At 41.3% G+C, this 19190-nt stretch overlaps 1 protein-coding gene and 1 pseudogene across 2 annotated transcripts in view; one reads left to right on the top strand and one right to left on the bottom strand.

Moving 5' to 3' along the window:
• The window catches only part of GLDC (glycine decarboxylase), a 111636-nt gene that overhangs the window by 48043 nt on the left and 44403 nt on the right, over positions 1-19190 (bottom strand). The window contains exons 9-15 of one of the 2 annotated variants that reach the window (XM_021063878.2): positions 13015-13120; positions 10998-11137; positions 8584-8664; positions 5725-5822; positions 5128-5212; positions 4987-5028; positions 2672-2814 (exon numbers count right to left, since the gene is read on the bottom strand). In XM_021063878.2, the coding sequence (XP_020919537.1) occupies positions 2672-2814; positions 4987-5028; positions 5128-5212; positions 5725-5822; positions 8584-8664; positions 10998-11137; positions 13015-13120 (695 nt within the window). Of the gene's footprint in view, positions 1-2671; positions 2815-4986; positions 5029-5127; positions 5213-5724; positions 6743-7562; positions 8149-8583; positions 8665-10997; positions 11138-13014; positions 13121-19190 lie in introns of those variants that run through there. The other variant, XM_084986225.1, reaches the window with a different exon arrangement.
• On the top strand, positions 15629-15957 carry LOC146407032 (iron-sulfur cluster assembly 1 homolog, mitochondrial pseudogene; annotated as a pseudogene).

Here is a 19190-nt window from a genome sequence, read left to right as displayed (position 1 = left end):
CAGGCTTATGCCTAAAATATGCAGTTCTCCTCCTTAGGCATTTTAGAATTAGAGAGTTGTATTTCAAGTCCACTTGAAGTTGAATATTATTCTATTCTACAGAGTTCGTTTTCTTTGCCCTTTGTTGCAAGCCTTCCTCACTTTGAGTGCCAGATTGCTACAAAGGATTATAGGTGGTTTGCCTCAACTACAGGGCAAGTTCAAAGACAACTTCACTATGCCACCAGCTGACAGCAAAACCCCTGAGATCAGGAGAACCACAGTGGAAATGAATCTGTAACCATGGTGAAACTCTTACTATGCCTTTAATGTTTTACAATACATATGCTCCCTGTAATTAAAAATAGGTGTTTCCGTCGCAGCTCAGTGGTTAATGAATCCAACTAGGAATCATGGGGTTGTGGGTTCGATCCCTGACCTCGCTCAGTGGGTTAAGGATCTGGCGTTGCTGTGAGCTGTGGTGTAGCTCGAACATTCGGCTCAGATCCCAAGTTGCTGTGGCTCTGGCATAGGCCGGTGGCTACAGCTCCCATTTGACTCCTAGCCTGGGAACCTCCATATGCCGCGGGAGCAGCACCAGAAAAAAGAAGAAAAAAAAAAAAAAGCTTTTTGGATTGGATTGTATAACAACCTATGCCATGTTTTTTTAAAAAAAGTTTTTTAGTAATATAAAATAGCATAAGGACAAAAAAATGAAACGTGAAGTTCTACCACCTTAAGATGTATTTGGGTGTCTTTCCTTTGATCTCTCTCTCTCCATCTATGCCTGTGCATAGATCTGTAAAACAGTAGGGCAGTTCCTCAAAAAATTACACATAGAATTACCATATATCCAACAATTTCCTACCTGGGTTTATACCCAAGAGAACTGAAAGCAGAGTCTCAAACAGGCATTTGTATACAAATGTTCATAGCGGCCTTATTCCCTTTAACCGAAAGGCTGAAACAACCCAAATGTCCATTGACAGATGAATGGATAAACAAAATATGGTACATATAATGGAATATTATTCAGCCTTTCAAAAGGAGGGATATTCTGACATGCCACAACATAGATGAACCTTGAAGGTATTATGCTAAGTAAAATAAGCCAGACAAAAAAGGACAAATATTGTTATGATTCCACTTATCTACCTAGTCAAGTTAATAATGGGAGAAAGTAGAATTGTGGTTGCCAGGGGCAAGGGGTAAATTAGGAGATATTGTTTGATGAGTACAGAGCTTTAATTTGGGAAAATAAAAAGCTCTGGAACTGGATGGTGTCGATGGTTATATGATGATGTAAATGTAATGAATGCCATTGAACCGAATAGTTAAAAATGTTTAAAATAGCAGATTTTGTGCCATGTATATTTTACCACAATAAAAAAATTAACTTACAAAATATTACTAATTCTACTTCTTACTACTTCCTTACTTTTAGGAATTACTAATGCTAACTCCTAAAAGTTATGCCATATTTATTTATTGTCTTTTTAGGGCCACGCCTGTGACATATGAAAGTTCCCAGGCTAGGGGTCAAATCTGAGCTGTAGCTGCTGGCCTATGCCAGCCAAAGCAATGTGGGATCCAAGCTGCATCTGTGACGCACACCACAGCTCATGCCAATGCTGGATCCTTAACCCACTGAGCAAGGCCAGGGATCAAACCTGCATCCTCATGGTTACTAGGCAGATTCATTTCAGCTGAGCCACAATGGGAACTCTGAAATTCTGCATTTCTAACAAGCTTCTAGATGATATCAATGCTGAGAGGGCTGGTGGAAAACCACACTGAGTAGTGGAAGGTGGAGAACTTTGGGCAGATATGAGACTCCTCTTCTGAAGGTGTACTCAGAGGTTAACTCACTCACTGATAACATATCTGTCTACCTGTTTATCTATTCCCATGAAGACAGGGATCACAATTCCAGTGCATCTCGGTGATACGTATGTTATCTATAAATCAGAATCTCTTGATTGGCTTCTTAAAGATCTTTAATCTCAACCTTTGGAGATCAGTAGGTCTGGAGTGGGACCCAGGGATCTATATTTAGCAAGTACCCGGAAGATGTTGGGAGAGCACTCTGCTTTTGAAAAATCACTGTTGTTCAGACAAAGAGACCTAGACCAGAAGAGGGGAAGGGAACTTTCAAAGTTAGTGACAAGAACAAACCCTACTAGATCAAGGTACTGCTGCTTATAAGGAACTAACACGTGTGCTCGATTCTAATCCTTATGCTGTATTATAGACAGGCGGAATAACTAGTTACCAAAGATGGACCACAACAAACCAGGACTCTTGACATTCACAGCCATGTGTGTCCCCCTCCCACATTCAATCTGGGCTGGCTCTGAAACTTGCTGTGATTGATAGAATGGTCTGGAAGTCATGCTGTGTAACTTCAGAGTCTGTGCCTTAAAAAGTTTGTAGCTTCCATATCCTTCCACCTTGGAACAATCCACTTTGAACCCAGACCCAATTCTGTGAGGAAGCTCAAGCAACCACTAGAGAGGTTCACATGGAACAGAACTAAAGCCCGGATCAACATCTTTAGCTGAGCTCCCAGCCACAGCCATCACTAACTTCTCAGCTATGTGAATGAAGCCACTTTGGACGTTCTAGTCATCTATTCCAGTGGGTATTATCCTATAAGAAACAGCTGAAAGGATAGAAGAAGAAATCCCCTTACCTGTTAGGCTGAAAAGAGATTCGGTCGTAGCCTGTGAGTTCACACAAATCCTTCTCAAGTTCTTGGAAAAGCTGCTGGTACCCTTGAGCTTGGTCCAGAGGCACAAAGGGGTGGATATTTGCAAATTCTTTCCATGTAATAGGCTGAAGAACAAGACGGGAGAAGACATATGTGTATGTACATATTGTAATAGTAATGCAATACTAACTTTAGTAATGATGACAATGATACTATCACTAACATAAAGAGTGCTTACTATGTACCAGGCACTGTTCTAAGCACTTCAGATATATTCCTTACCACAATCTTATGATATGAGTACTACTACAGTCTTCATTTTACTAGCACGCAAAGGGTCAAATATATATATCTCTTTTCGGAGTTCTCTTGTGGCATAGCAGGTTAAGGATCTAGCATTGTCACTGCAGCAGCTGGGGTCACTACTGTGGTGTGAGTTTGAGCCCTGGCCCACTTCCACATGCCATGGGCCTGGCCAAAAAAAAAAAAAAAAAAATACACACATACATACATACATAGGTGAGATGTATATCCATGAAACCCAATGAGTTATTTCAGGCATGGTTTGTTCAAACTCTTACATGGCCCATATATTATTCTTTATTCATTAAGCAGAATACAACATCAATATAAAATTGTTGCATCCCAAACATAAAAGTAAGTATTTTCCTCTAAAACTACAATACCGGAGTTCCCGTCGTGGCTCAGTGGTTAACGAATCCGACTAGGAACCATGGGGTTGCGGGTTCAGTCCCTGCCCTTCCTCAGTGGGTTAATGATCCAGCGTTGCCGTGAGCTGTGGTGTAGGTTGCAGACGTGGCTCGGATCCCGTGTTGCTGTGGCTCTGGTGTAGGCCGGTAGCTACAGCTCCGATTCAACCCCTAGCCTGGGAACCTCCATATGCCGCGGGAGCGGCCCAAGAAATGGCAAAAAGACAAAAAAAAAAAAAAAAAAAAAAAGCGAATGGGGAAAATCCTCCTATCACAACATAAAATGATTTTCTTTGCCTGATGTGATTTGTCGCATCAAAATAAATCTACGGGGTTTAAAAAAAAACCATCCTAGCCTAATAGGGATACTTACCAAACACCACAGCAGGATACACAAATCTTCTATTGATATAAGATACAAATTAAACCTTCAAATCTCTATCCTTCTGGCATTGTGAATGGATTTCTAGAAAGGCTTAAGGTTCTTAATTCTACCTGAGCTTAACAACTACAAATTGATAAAAATAAAGCTTTTTAACATGGCAGGTTTAAAAGGGGGTTGGGGGGGATGCGGAGGGTAGGAAGACATAAATACTATATACTTAATATTTTAATATTTTAAAATAATTTCACTCAAATTTAAATGATCAAGTTGTGATAAATTCAGGGTTTCTGGAGTTCCATTGTGGCTCGGTGGTAACGAATCTGACTAGTCTCATGGGGATGCGAGTTTGATACCTAACCCTGCCCAGTGGGTTAAGGATTCGGTGTTGCTGTGAGCTGTGGTGTAAGTTGCAGACATGGCTCAGATCTAGCGTTGCTGTGGTTGTTGTACAGGCTAGCAGCTACAGCTCTGACTTGACCCCTAGCCTCGGAACTTCAATATGTCACAGGTGTTGCCCTAAAAGGCAAAAAAAAAAAAAAAAAAAAATCAGGGTTTCTGCCAAGATTTCTGAAGAATCAGGGAAAGGATTACTAAAGTAGTTATTAAATCATAGTCCCAGTAACAGATTTCTCTAATTAGCTGTTTATGTACAGCCAAGACACTGCCTCTGCTCAGTTCCCTTTTTTTTATTACTCAAATGAATTTATCACATCTGTAGTTATATAATGATCATAACAATCCAATTTCACAGGATTTCCATCCCATAACCCAAACATATCCCCCCACCCCCCAAACTGTCTCCTCTGGAGACCATAAGTTTTTCAATGTCTGTGAGTCAGCATCTGTTCTGCAAAGAAGTTCAGTCTGTCCTTTTTTTCAAATTCCACATGTCAGTGAAAGCGTTTGATGTTGGTGTCTCACTGTATGGCTGACTTCACTTAGTATGACAATTTCTAGATCCATCCATGTTGCTAAAAATGCTGGTATTTTGTTCATTTTAATGGCTGAGTAATATTCCCTCCTTTTTTTTTTTTTTTTTTTTTTTGGCTGAGCCTATGGCATATAGAAGTTTCTTGGGCAGGGATCAAATACATGCCGCAGTAGCAACCCAAGCTACTGCAGTGACAATGCCAGATCCGTAACGCACCTTGCCATAAGAGAACTCCTGCTAAGTTCCCTCTTAGTAGAAGTGACCAACTTACTGTGAGTTCAGATGAACTGTTGAGCTTCATGGTGCAGGACCCCTTTAAGAAGCACAGCCAAAGTGTATCATGTTAGTGACTTCTTATGATCCATCTAATCGGCCCTCCCATCTCCCGTTTGGCCATCCATTCAATAATTACCAGTGGAATCATGCTATGAACAAGGGAAATGTCTTTGTTTTCCAATTTCTTCATATATCGAACAATATTTGTTTCTGAGTGATAGCTGTGAACACAAAACATAATTTAGGCCAATACAGTTGGATTAAGAGCCCATAAACAATCCTTCTGAATGTTAAGACACACTGAGATCTACCTTCGACACACTGAGATCTACCTTCAACATACAGATCAAATTAGGCCATGGGCAGCATGTCAACAAAGCATCAGAGAGAAGGGCATAGACCCCAATCCACCCCCATGAACTTCAAAGGATGTCCTAGGATGAGAAGCTGCCTGTGGGCACGAGAGGAAGGGTTGGGAAGAAGAGCATGTTGAGATCCTAGGTATGATCTTCAGCCTGGCGACTATGCATCCAGATTCCCATCTTGTTGAGAACAGAATTAGGAGTTACAGTACCAAGGGATCAGAGCCACCAGGAAATAAGATATGCTTTTCTCAGGTCAGGATTGGGATCATTATGGCACAACAACCTAAGGCATAACACATTCAGAGTCAGAAGCCACTCTCTACTGTGCTCCCGAGCCACAACACACAAGTCACACAAGCCACACAAACCTGTTGAACACTTGATGTGTGAGGAATGGACTAGTTCTCTTGAAGGCAGTCCCTAGAATACCTCTCTGCTCCTCACCCATGCTTTCAGCAACCAGCTCCTGCATGGAGAGACCACAGAAGCCACAGAAAGGACAGGAGTCACGCCTGGAACCACATGTGAACCAGGCTTCCAGTCAGCCTATATTCTGACAGAGTACCCCAAATCCCATATCACCCAAAGTCCCACCCATACCGTCACCCACCCCTGGGACATCTGGCATGGTACACTGAAAAGGTGTCAGGGGTCATGCATCATGGCAATTTTCTCTAAAACCTAAGTCACAGAAAATAAAATTGTGCAATTTTTTACAGGAAAAAAAATTTGACATCTCCTGCATGTTCCATGAATAACGAAGCAAGCTCTGGTAAATTATTTTAAAGGGCTACCTAAAAAGTTACCATAATAACACTCAAGTAAGGATTCTCACTTGACACAGCTCTTTTATCTTTGGGAACAATCCTAATAAAACATAAGTGTCAAGAGTTCCATTCAGTGGGGGAATGACATTCCCATCAACAAATGGTGCTAAGAAAACTGGATATACACATGCAAAAGAATAGTGAGATCTTTATCTTATATCATATACAAAACCTAATTCAAAATGGATTAAGGACCTAAATTTACAAGCTAAAACTATAAAATTCTTAGAAGTATGGACACAAATCTGCATGACCTTGGATTTGACAAGGTTACTTAAATATGACACCACAAACATGAGCAACAAAAGAAAAAAAAAAGTGGACTTCATTAAAATTAAAAATTTTTGTGCATCTGAGTTCCTGTTGTGGTATGGCAGAAACAAATCTGACTAGGAGCCATGAGGTTGTGGGTTCAATCCCTGGCCTTGCTTAGTGGGTTAAGGATCCGGCGTGGCCATGAGCTGTGGTATAGGTTGCAGACCCCACTTGGATCTGGCATTGCTGTGGCTGTGGCAAAGGCCGGCAGCTACAGTTCCAATTAGACCCCTAGCCTAGGAACCTCCACATGCTGCGGATGTGGCCCTAAAAAGACAAGAGACAAAAAACAAAATAAAATAAAATAATTGTGCATCAAAGGACACTATCAAGAATTAAGAAACAACCCATAGACTAGGGGAAAATAGGAGTTACCATCGTGGCTCAGTGGAAAAGAACCTGACTAGTATCCATGAGGACGCAGGTTCAATCCCTGGGCTCCCTCAAAGGGTTAAAGGATCTGGTGTTGCCGTGAGCTATGGTAGAGGTAGCAGACACGGGTCAGATTTGGCATTGCTGTGGTTGTGGTGTAGGCTAGAGTTCCAATTTGAACCCTAGCCTGGGAATCTCCACATGCCACGTATGCGGCCCTAAAAAGACAAAAAACAAAAACCAGGGGGAAATATTTGCAAATCATATATCTGATAAGCATTTAATACCCAGAATATATAATTAAACACATGGCTTGCTCCTCCTTCTGCTCCAGGCTGATAGATTGGCCCTCTAGAGCCTTCAGGTGTGCTCCATCAATATTTCTCAAATGCATAGAATACCTGTGATTAAATTCAGTGCGGAGTTCTAGAGAGGGAAGAATCTTACTCAGTCTTGTTTATTAAAGTTTAAAAGAGAACAGTGTGGAGTTCCTGTCATGGCTCAGTGGTTAACGAACCTGACTAGCAACCATAAAGATTTGAGTTCAATCCCTGGCCTCGCTCAGTGGGTTAAGGATCCAGCATTGCCATGAGCTTCGGTGTAGGTCGCAGATGTGGCTTAGATCCCCATGTTGCTGAGGCTCTGGCGTAGGCTGACAGCTACAGCTTGGATTGGACCCCTAGCCTGGGAACTCCCATATGCTGCAGGTGCAGCCTTAAAAAAGACAAAAAAAAAAAAAAAAAAAAAAAAGAGAGAGAGAGAGAGAACAGTGTAATACTTCTTTTAACATTTAACATCAAATAACATTTGTTATCTGATACTGATACCATCTCTCAAAGAGGGCTGAGACAACCAGCACCATTCAACACCTGGAAACCTATTTCTGCTTCCTTTCGCTGATTCATTTGACAAATATTTATTGAGTGGTTTCTATGCTCCAGGCCTTGTAGAGTGCCACAGGTCTGGGTAGCTACTGACCCTTGCTTCCATTCCACAGAATTGTAATTGCTTCCTCAGTTCCATTGTTCTAGAAACCAACTCAGTCACTCTGAATGGCTTCTAGTCCTCATGGAATCCCTCTCCTCCTAGTCTTTGTGCCTGCTTTTCCCAGTATCTGGAAAACCTCTGGCCCCTTCCTCCTCTTCCTCAGTTGTGTCTGGATAGCTCCTACTCATCTTTAGGGTCTCAGCTTAGGATAATTTCTTCCAAGTCTCGGTGAGGAGCCCCTCCTCCGTGCTCAAAGTGCATCTTCAGACATTGCCCGTCACAATACACCACCTGGAATGCAATCCTGTGCTTGTTTGGACACCCCATAGACTATAAGCTCCATAAGGGCAGGAAATGTGTCTGATTCACCACTATTCTCAGAGCAGAGCATAATATCTGGTACTATAAAGTCAGTTTTCCCAGAGTCAGCATAACCAAGATGCTGATTTCATGAATCTTTGTATTAGGAATAGTTTCAATTAAACACCATTAACCATCTTTCCAATTAGCCTGGCTGCATAGACCTGGCTAGGACCCACAGCAGTGACCTCTAACTATCAGCAGTCACATAGCAAGGGACAATAAATATCATAATTTTACCAGCAGGCATCCTAATATCATACCTGGGCCCCTTCTCCTTCCTACTCAGGCTCACAAGAAGCAAAGCCATCTTTGACACCACCTCAAATCATCATTATGAAGAATGTGCATTTTTACTTTACTTACTGCAGATGACTCACAGCCAAAGATCCACAACAAGTCATCCAGATCCTTTTCGTTGACTGTTTCATCAAGAGAAATACCAAGCTATAGAAATGAAAATGAAAGGCAAGACATCAGTTCCAAATGCCAAGATCAGTGGAAAAACCCCAAGGGAGGTCAAAGGGGAGAACGTACTGAACAAAACTCCAGTTGAGGGTTTGGGATTTGCTTATGCACACTGAGGTATAGAGGGAATGATTGGCCAACAGGAACCTCCTATATAGCACAAGGAACTCTACCCAGTATTTTGTGATAAGCTACATGGGGAAAGCATCTGAAAAAGAAGAGATATGTGTACATGTATAACTGAATCACTTGGTTGTACAGCAGAAATTATCACAACATTCTAAATCAACTATACTTAAATAACTTTTTAAAAAATAAAAACTGGGAGTTCCCGTCGTGGCGCAGTGGTTAACGAATCCAACTAGGAACCATAAGGTTGTGGGTTCCATCCCTGCCCTTGCTCAGTGGGTTAACGATCCGGCGTTGCCGTGAGCTGTGGTGTAGGTTGCAGACGCGGCTCGGATCCCGTGTTGCTGTGGCTCTGGCGTAGGCCAGAGGCTACAGCTCCGATTAGACCCCTAGCCTGGGAACCTCCATATGCCGCAGAAGCGGCCCAAAGAAATAGCAAAAAGACCAAAAAAAAAAAAAAACCTGGAAGACGAAAAAATAAATAAAGATAAAACTCCTTGGAAAATTAAAAACAAAAACAAAAGCAAAAAACCTAATTCTGTTGATCTGAAATTACAGGGTACTATCATAACCAAGTGGCCCTTGGACAAAGGAGGCTAGACCAGACCCAAACTTCACAAGATTTAGGAGTTCCTGTCGTGGCTCAGTGGTTAACGAATCCGACTAGGAACCATGAGGTTGCGGGTTCAATCCTGGCCTTGCTCAATGGGTTAAGGATACAGCGTTGCCGTGAGCTGTGGTGTAGGTTGTAGATGTGGCTCGGATCCCGCATTGCTGTGGTTCTGGCGTAGGCTGGTGGCTACAGCTCTGATTAGACCCCTAGCCTGGGAACCTCCACATGCCTTGGGTGCGGCCCTAAAAAAGGCAAAAAAGACAAACAAAACAAAACAAAAAACTTCACAAGATTTAGTTTTATAGCCACTTCTGGACTCTTAACAGTCTGATGGCTGCCAGGAACACCTGTTGGTAGGTATGCTCAACTTTTCCTTCCTTTAATTTACCCTATCATATCACTTATCAGAGCCTGTACTTTGAACAGTCATATTGTGAAGAAAGGAGTATTACGAGCAAAATATGTGCTTTGAGTCCCCTATATGAAAACATAACATCTTCAGGAAAGCGGAAAACAAATTATCCTTTAAGGGTCACAATGGAGGAGTTTCCGTCATGGCACAGTAGTTAATGAATCCGACTAGGAACCATGAGGTTTTAGGTTCGATCCCTGCCCTTGCTCAGTGGGTTAAGGATCCAGTGTTGCTGTGGCTCTGGTGTAGGCCGGTGGCTACAGTTCCAATTCCTCGACCCCTAGCCTGGGAACCTCCATGTGCCGTGGGAGTGAACCAAGAAATGGCAAAAAAAAAGGGGGGGGGTGTCACAATGGAGTTCTTGCTGTGGCACAACAGGATCAGTGGTGTCTTGGGAGTGCTGGGACGAAGGTTTGATACCCAGCCCAGCGCAGTAGGTTAAGGATCTGGCATTACCACTGCTGTTGCTTAGGTCACAACTGCGGCTTAGATCTGACCCCTCGTTCAGGAACTCCATATGGGGTGGCCAGAAATGAAAATAAAACAAACAAAGGGTCACAATGTTCCAAAGTTCATTGGAAATGAAAATTGTTTACAGAGAAATAGACTGTGCCCAAAGATCCAATACTGAATTTTTTTTGAACTTTTTTTTTTTTCCTTTTCTACTTTTGGCTGAGTTTATGGCATGAGGAAGTTCCTGGGCCAGGGCATAAACCTGAGCCACAGCAGTGAAAACACCAGATCCCTTCTTTAACTCCCAGGCCACCAGGGAATCCCTCACTTTTTTTAAAAATAAAGAAAAATTTTAATGAGAAAAGAAATGAAAATTTAGAGTATCTGTCAAACAAACAAGGAAAATAACTGAAAGTTTGGGGAGTTCCCCTGATGGTTCAGTGGAAACAAATCTGACTAGTGTCCATGAGGATGCGGGTTTGATCCCTGGCTTTGCTCAGTGGGTTAAGGATCCAGCATTGCCATGATCTATGGTGTAGTTTGCAAATGTGGCTTGGATACCAAGTTACTGTGGCTGTGGTGTAGGCCAGCAGCTGTAGCTCCGACTCGACCCCTAGCCTTGGAACTTCCACATGCTGAGGGTGCAGTCCTACAAAGCCAGAAGAAAAAAAAAAAAAAAAAAAAAGCCCTGAAAGTTTGACTTACCGTGTCATCCTCAAAGAGCCGAATATTTATTTGCCGCTGAGCAGCCCTGCCCAAGACCTCCTTCACTGAGCAGCCACAGTGAATCTTCAAAGTGTCAAAGAACAAGTTGTGCTGGAGTTGGTGCCCAGCTCGCTTGAGACCTAGACGAGATAGGAGAGCCATCAGCTTCTACATGGAAACCTGACCTTCTGCCACTGACATATCATAGAGAAACAAACAGGTAACTTCTACTATAGTCTGTTCCTGGTCTTACCCAACATTTAGATGTCTGCTTAAAAAAAATTAAGTGCTTGGAGTTCCCATCATGGCTCAGTGGTTAACAAATCCAACTAGGAACCATGAGGTTGAGGGTTCAAACCCTGGCCTGGCTCAGTGGGTTAAAGATCTGGTGTTGCTGTGAGCTGTGGTGTAGGTCGCAGACGCAGTTTGGATCCCGCGTTGCTGTGGCTCTGGCATAGGCAGGCGGCTACAGCTCCTATTGGACCCCTAGCCTGGGAACCTTCATATGCCATGAGTGCGGCCCTAGAAAAGGCAAAAAGACAAAAAAGAAAAAAAAATTAAATGCTTATGATTATGCTATGGAAAATTGTGAAATACATATAAAAAGGGAAGAAAAATCACCATAATCACCATCCAGAAGTAACTAGTGGTTACTTTTAGTATAGATTTCTCTAGAAGTTGCAGGGGGGTAGAGAAGTTTATAATACATCACATACATGTATTTCTTTACCCTTTTTTAGTAAAATTTTTTATTTTTATTTTTTGGCTGCACTCACAACATATGGAAGTTCCTGTGCTAGGGATCAAATCCGAGATGCAGCTTGACTTACACCACAGCCGAAGCATCATTAGATCTTTTAACCCACTGCTACAGGCCAGGGATCTGAACCCCTGTCTCTGCAGCGACCCGAACCATTGTAATTTAATTCTTAACCCACCATGCCACAGTGGGAACTCTTAGAAAATTTAATGTATCATGAATATTTTGCTTTTCTATAGATCAGAACCCCTATCATTATTTTTAATAGGTATATAGTACTTAAACTTACAGATGTACCATAATTTAACTAATTACTTATTATTGGACATTTAGGCTGCTTCCAAGATAGTGCTATTGTAAATTATGTTTCAACAGACACCCTTTACATCTTTATCTGATTATTTCCTTTAAGTATTTTCCCAAAATTTCTGGATCAGATTGTAGGCACATTTTTAAAGCTTTTGAGATATATTGTTTAAGTGCCCTCATAAAAATTATACCAATATCACCATTTTTTAATCATTGCCAATGTAATGGGAGAAATACCATTCTTTCAATTTACATTTCATTGATTAATAATGAGGTTGAAATTCTACATGTTCATTTGCATGCTTTCTTTTAAAATTACATTTATACAGTGGGAAAATAAAAAAAAATATATATATATAAAAAAAAAGTAAATAAAATTACATTTAATGTTCTTTTTTTTTTTTTTTTTTTTTTTGTCTTTTGTCTTTTTTTGTTGTTGTTGTTGTTGTTATTGTTGCTATTTCTTGGGCCGCTCCCGCGGCATATGGAGGTTCCCAGGCTAGGGGTTGAATCGGAGCTGTAGCCACCGGCCTATGCCAGAGCCACAGCAACGCGGGATCCGAGCCGCGTCTGCAACCTACACCACAGCTCACGGCAACGCCGGATCGTTAACCCACTGAGCAAGGGCAGGGATCGAACCCGCAACCTCATGGCTCCTAGTCGGATTCGTTAACCACTGCGCCACGACGGGAACTCCCATTTAATGTTCTTTGCCCAGTTTTCTCTCTCAAGGTATTCATCCTTCTTGGGTATGGGGTGAAAGAATGAGTAAGAGTCTGATATACAAAATATATTAACACATTCAGGCTATCACAGATGTTGAAAATATTCTTCCCAGGTATTTGACATTGAATTTTGCAAGTAGTATTGTACATGTTTTCAATTTTACTTGCTCACATTTATTAGTCATGTTATAACTAAAAGTTTTAAAATAGACAACTGACTCACCTTCAGACAAAATCAAAGTGGCATTATGTACCCTCCTAGCAATATGTTCCAGCCCATGTGACCCATGGTAGATTGCAAACATTGCAGCCATATTTGCCAAGAGAGCCTAAAACAAGAAGGAACATTTAAAGAATCACATTTAATGTGTTGGAAGATGATTAATGGGAGGGACTATTATTCTGAATGAGATGCCAAAATTAAAAACAGGGGTAAAGCTATCCCATCACTTGTAATAGAACATGATAGATGATATGAGAAAAAGAATTATATATATGCATAACTGGGTCACTTTGCTATTCAGCAGAAATTGACAAAACATTATAAATCAACTGTAATAAAAAGAAAAAAACAGAGATAAAGCAATATGATAAGACTTCCTGCCTTTTCTATAATACCTGGGGACAATTTATAACCTGCTTGACCATCTGAGGGGGTAATTCAGCATCCAAGACACCCTAGAGTCACCATATCAAACCTTCAAATTTGACCATTATTAAGGGGTTCCATCCATACAACATAGTCATGTTACCCATAATAGGGAAGGTCAGGCTGTCATCAGACATATGTAGATGCAATATTTAATGGTGGAATACAGTGGAGCAATAAAGACCTCAGGGGGAGAAAATGAGATCTAAGAATTTTATGCTCAATAAAATAGTTCTTCAAGGAAAAAAGCAACAAGAATTTTTAAACACAACAGGAATTCCTTTGAAGCCTTAAATAAAGCATTAGAAACTAAATTTGAGCCAACCAAGATGAGAATGGAGAATCCATGGCAAAGGACCACCAAAGATGAAAATGCAGGATGCAGGGGAATGAAGCCAAAACAAATTGGCGGGAGATATATTAGAAAGGGAAGACCAGAGTCTACCGGCTTATTCCTTGCTGACAGTAAGGTCGTTTGCTCAGGTAAAGAGATCTCTCTTAACTGTTGGTTGAGGTTTCACAAAAATATTTTCATGCAAGTGTGCATTCTAGTGTGACAGAAAATAGGAAAGAATGGCACTGGAACCTCTCAACCCAGGGGCTCCAGGGGTGCTTCAGGGAGGGAGATCAGCATAGAGAACAGGGAAGGGATCATTGTGATGACACCTTGAGTCTGGAAGGAGGAAGAAGATGGCTAGGGTCAGAAAGCAAAGGAGTGCCAGCCTGGGGGAAAATAATGGAGGCCCACCTCCTACTTCCTCCTCTTGGCCCTATTCCTTACCTGTTTTTCACCCTAGATCCTATCAACAAGCAGCTTTCTAACCATGCAAAGTCACCCTAGGCAAGTGGTCCAAACTCAAGTCTCAGACTTCTCCCCTGCTTAGTCCATTCAATCCTCCCACATTCCCTCACTAGTCTAGCACCATGGTCTTTCTGAAGATTCCATCCCACTTAAGTTAATTCTGTCCTAATGTTCTAGGACAGCAGATCAATGTCCACCATTCATGGCCAATCACTCCAAGTTGGAAGGAGGTGCTTCATAGAACAGAAACACTACTCAGGTGAGAAATACAGTGCTTTAAAGTTAGATGAAGGGAGTTCCTACGGTGGTACAGCAGAAACGAATCCCACTAGGAACCATGAGGTTGTGGGTTCCATCCCTGGCCTCGCTCATTTCCTACTAGAGGGAATCTCTCTGGGGCCACTGCAAAATAAGAAAGAGTTCTCAAAAGACGCCAAAAAATGAAATAAGAGTCAATAAAGAAAATGAGAAAAAGACTTTAGAGAACAAAGAAGTAGAATTTCTTGCACCAAAAGTCCCAGAGAGAGTATAGACTCTCTCAAGGACTCTGTAAGACAATTAGAAACAAATGCAGGAGTTCCCGTCGTGGCGCAGTGGTTAACAAATCCAACTAGGAACCATGAGGTTTTGGGTTCGATCCCTGGCCTTGCTCAGTGGGTTAAGGATCCGGCGTTGCTGTGAGCTGTGGTGTGGGTTGCAGACGTGGCTTGGATCCCACATTGCTATGGCTCTGGCATAGGCCGGTGGCTACAGCTCCGATTGGACAAACAGGAAATTATATCAAGTGACTAACAAATTATTGAGAAGTACAAAGGCACTTTTAGAAACCTTAGAAAGGCATTAGAACATCAAAAGAAGTTCAGAGAAACAAAAAGATGAAGAAAATTCAAATTTCTTTGGTAATTTGGCTAATCAGGATGCTTAAAGTAATCAAAAGCTAATCAAGAAAGGATGCTCAAGGAATTCCCATTTGGGCTCAGGGGTTATGAACCCAACCAGTATCTATGAGGATGCAGGTTCAATCCCTGGCCGTGCTCAGTGGATTAAGGATCCAGCATTGCCATGAGCTGTAGTATAGGTCACAGATGTGGCTTGGATCCTGCACTGCTGTGGCTGTGGTATAGGCAGAAAAACTGCAGCTCCAATTTGCCCCCTAGCCTTGGAACTCCCAAATGCCACAGGTGTGGCCCTAGAAAGAAAAAAAAAAAAAAGGATACTCAAAATCATTAGCTATTAGAGAAATACAAATCAAAACCATAGGGAGAAGGGTGGGGCCTGAGCCACCGTGTGGCGGAGTTTGTGCATTAATGCGCCAGCCATGTTCATGGAGAGAGGCTGAGGTGGCCAAGCTCAGGCCCAAGGCACCGGATCACTGGGAGGACAAAGATGTTGGCTTTGTTAGTCCAGGCCACTGTCCGGGCTGTGAGCAAGAGGAAGCTGCAACCCACCTGGGCTGCCCTCACCCTAACACCTTCAGCAGTAAACAAGATAAAAACAACTTAAAGATAAGCCTGAACACATAGAATATACGAAGACAAAAGGAGACTGATGAAGAAGTTGTCCAAGATGGAGTCAGAGTGTTCATCAAGAAGAAAGCACTAACACTTTTAGGAACAGAAATGGACTATGTTAAAGACAAATTATCCAGTGAGTTTGTCTTCGATAATCCAAACATCAAAGGAACCTGTGGCTGTGGAGAAAGCTTTAACATCTGACTCCTCAGGACTTCTGGCCATGGGCCGCAGGAGAGCTATGGAAGCTCTAGGGCTTTTTGAAGAAATCATGTGACTGTCACATACTTAAGGTTTGTAATGTACGACTGCCTTACAAAGAAAATAAAGTGATGCACTTTGGAAAAAAAAAAAAAAAAAAAAACACAGGGGGATATCACATCACCCCAAATAGGATAGCTATAACAAGTATGGGTGAAAATGTGTAGAAATTGGAACCTCCACATATTGGTGGTAAGAATATAAAATGGTGCAGCTATTTTGGAAAACAGTCTGGAAGTTTCTCAAAAAGTTCAACAAAGTGTTACCACATGACCCAGCAATTCTATTTCTAGCTATATACCCAAGAGAACTGAAAACATATGTCCCCAAAAAAACTTATACACAAATGTGTATAATATCCTTATTCAAAGTACCCCACATCATGGAAACAACCTAAATGCCCATCAGCGGATGAATGGATTAACAAAATGTGGTATATCTGTACAATGGGGTATTCTTCATCCAAAAAAGAATAAAACTACTGACTCATACTACCACAGAGGTTCAGAAGAGGCCTCCCTAAAATGTGTCACTTTGGCACGCGGATTATCTTGACCTAAAGGCAATGGAGAGACCCTGTGGGCTCAAGAGAAACTACCGACCCTCCCTTAAATGCCCAGAGGAATGTAAATTTGGGATTTTTCCCAGAAAAGGAATTACTACCAAAGATAACTTTTATCTAAGTAGCCCATCTATATGGCAGAACAAACATCTAATTACCAAACATAATTCTTTTCTCCTTTTTCTTCTTTTTTTTCTTTTCCTTTGGCTGTATCTGAGGCATGCAAAAGTTCCTGGGCCAGAGATCAAATCCACACCACAGCTGTGACCTGAGCCACAGCAGTGACAACACCAAATTCGGAACCCACTGCACCACCACGGAACTCCCTGTTCTTATCATCCTGTCAATGACCCTCCAGTGCTATTCCTGGTCCCTATCCTATTCCTTAGCCCAGGATGACAGGTATACCTCACTTATTTCTATCTTCCAACCTGTCATGTATATGAGCATCCTGTATATATGAATAAAATTTTATTTTCTCCTATTAATCTGTCTCATGTGAATTTATTTCTTAGATCAGCCATAGAATCTAGAAGGATATAGGAAATTTTTTTCCTCTTCAATACTACAACATGGATGAACCTTGAAAACATTATCCTAAACGAAAGAAACCAGGCACAAAAGAACACATATTGTAGGATACTGTTTATATGAAACATCCAGAATAGGCAAATCCATAGTGACAGAAAGGAGATAAGTGGCCACCAGGGGCTACAAGGAAGGGAGAAGGACAAGGAGTGATTGCTTAATGGGAGCAAGTTTCTTTGAGCGGGTGACAAAAATATCCAGAAACGAAATGCTGGTAATAATTATACAACTTTGTGAAAATACTATCAACCACTGAACTGTATGCTTTATTTTTTATTTATTTTTTGTCTTTTTGAGGGCCGCACCTGTAGCATATGGAGGTTCCCAGGCTAGGGGTCTAATTGGAACTATAGCCACCGGCCTACGCCACAGCCATAGCAATGCCAGATCCTAAACGCACTGAGCAAGGCCAGGGATCAAACCCAAAACCTCATGGTTCCTAATCGGATTAATTTCCACTGTAGTATACTTTAAATGGTGAATTTTATCAGGAATTATATCTCAACAAACGAGCTAATGAAATGGAAATCATACGTTAATACTCCTGGACTTCAGAAAAAGCTAATGAAAAAACACTTTCTTGTGGTGGAAGCTAAGAAAAAAGAGAATATAAAGAATAGGATATGATGCAAATTCAGACATCTGCAGAAACGCCTAAAGTTTACAGAAATATCTTTTTTTAAGAATTCAGTAACATGTTTTCAGAGAGTAAAACAAAAATTTTGCACCATGAACAATGCAAAACTAAGCAGTCTAGTGTGAAGCCTACAATGATCAAGAGGAATGTGGCAGTCTCAAGAAGAGCACAGAAGAGATGCTACAAAAAGAAGGCTGGAATAAAGACATGCAGTGCTCAAGGAACAGCTCAAAAGATATATATCATCTCCTAACAAAGGAGAACACTTTCAAGCCTACAAAGAAAATGGTACTGGAATTACAAGCAATTGTTTTATGCAACCAAGTGGGAAACAAAATACGTGAAATGAAATAGACAACAGAGACTTATAAGATCTCCAGAATAAGAAAGTGAAAATCAGAGAAGACAGAGTATCACTACCTCGAGGGTAAATATTACTTTATTAATTGTTGAAAAACAGAGACCTTTTATAATCCAAGTTAAAAAATGAAACATCAGCTATACATGAACTAGAAGAAAAAAAGAAGTGGGAATATAACTCTTGTTCATTGTAGACAGCCCAAGATAACCTGGAAAATTAATTTCTCTTTTTTTTTTTTTTTTTTTTTTGCTTTTTTTTAGGTCCTCACCTGTGGCATATGGAGGTTCCCAGGCTAGATGTCTAATCAGTGCTACAGCTGCTGGCCTTGACCACAGCCATAGCCATGCCAGATCCGAACTGCGTCTGTGACCTACACCCTAGCTCACGGCAATGCCAGATCCTTAACCCACTGAGCATCGTTCCTAGGTGGATTCGTTTCCACCATACCATGGGAACTCCTGGAAAGTTAACTTCAAACCTTAAAGCAGAAAATCTTTGGTATACCTATGATCAGACAGACACCTTCGGAAGAACATGAACAGAATGCTGCAGAGGAAGGGAAGACATGTAAACACAGAATTCAACAAATAAAGGGTCAACTATAGAAAGTAAAGGCATTATAAAAAAATTTTAAAAAAGAAAAAAAAGGAAAGAAAGTAAAGGCATTATATAAAGATCGATGCGCTGTCAACAAAGGACAAGCTCGTGACAACTGGCTTCTTCCTAGGATACTAAAAAGAGCTCTTCCCTGAAAAGCAGCCACCTTTCTGAGACAAATAATAAATAATAATAACATAAGAAAACTGTTCCAAATACCAATGGCTATAGAAAAATCTAAGACCTTACCATCTACTAAATCCCTGGAGAGGTTTTCTAAAACCTAGTGGTAGTGCCTTGAGCCCATACCCTAAGAGAAGAACACTGTACTGCCCACTGAGGCATCTATGAGCTCTCTCCATCTCTGACTCTGAATGGAAGAGATGAACCTAGAATGGGCTGTATGCTTAGGAGTGGTCTTCCACCTGATC

Source organism: Sus scrofa, chromosome 1 (genome assembly GCF_054392235.1).
Source record: "Sus scrofa isolate SSC_HxYL_T2T_F1_AM1 chromosome 1, Sscrofa_HxYL_maternal_Yorkshire_Landrace_v2.0, whole genome shotgun sequence".
NCBI lineage: Eukaryota > Metazoa > Chordata > Mammalia > Artiodactyla > Suidae > Sus > Sus scrofa.
The sequence above is the reverse complement of the archived record's forward strand: the minus strand, read 5'-3'. Positions and strand labels throughout refer to the sequence as shown.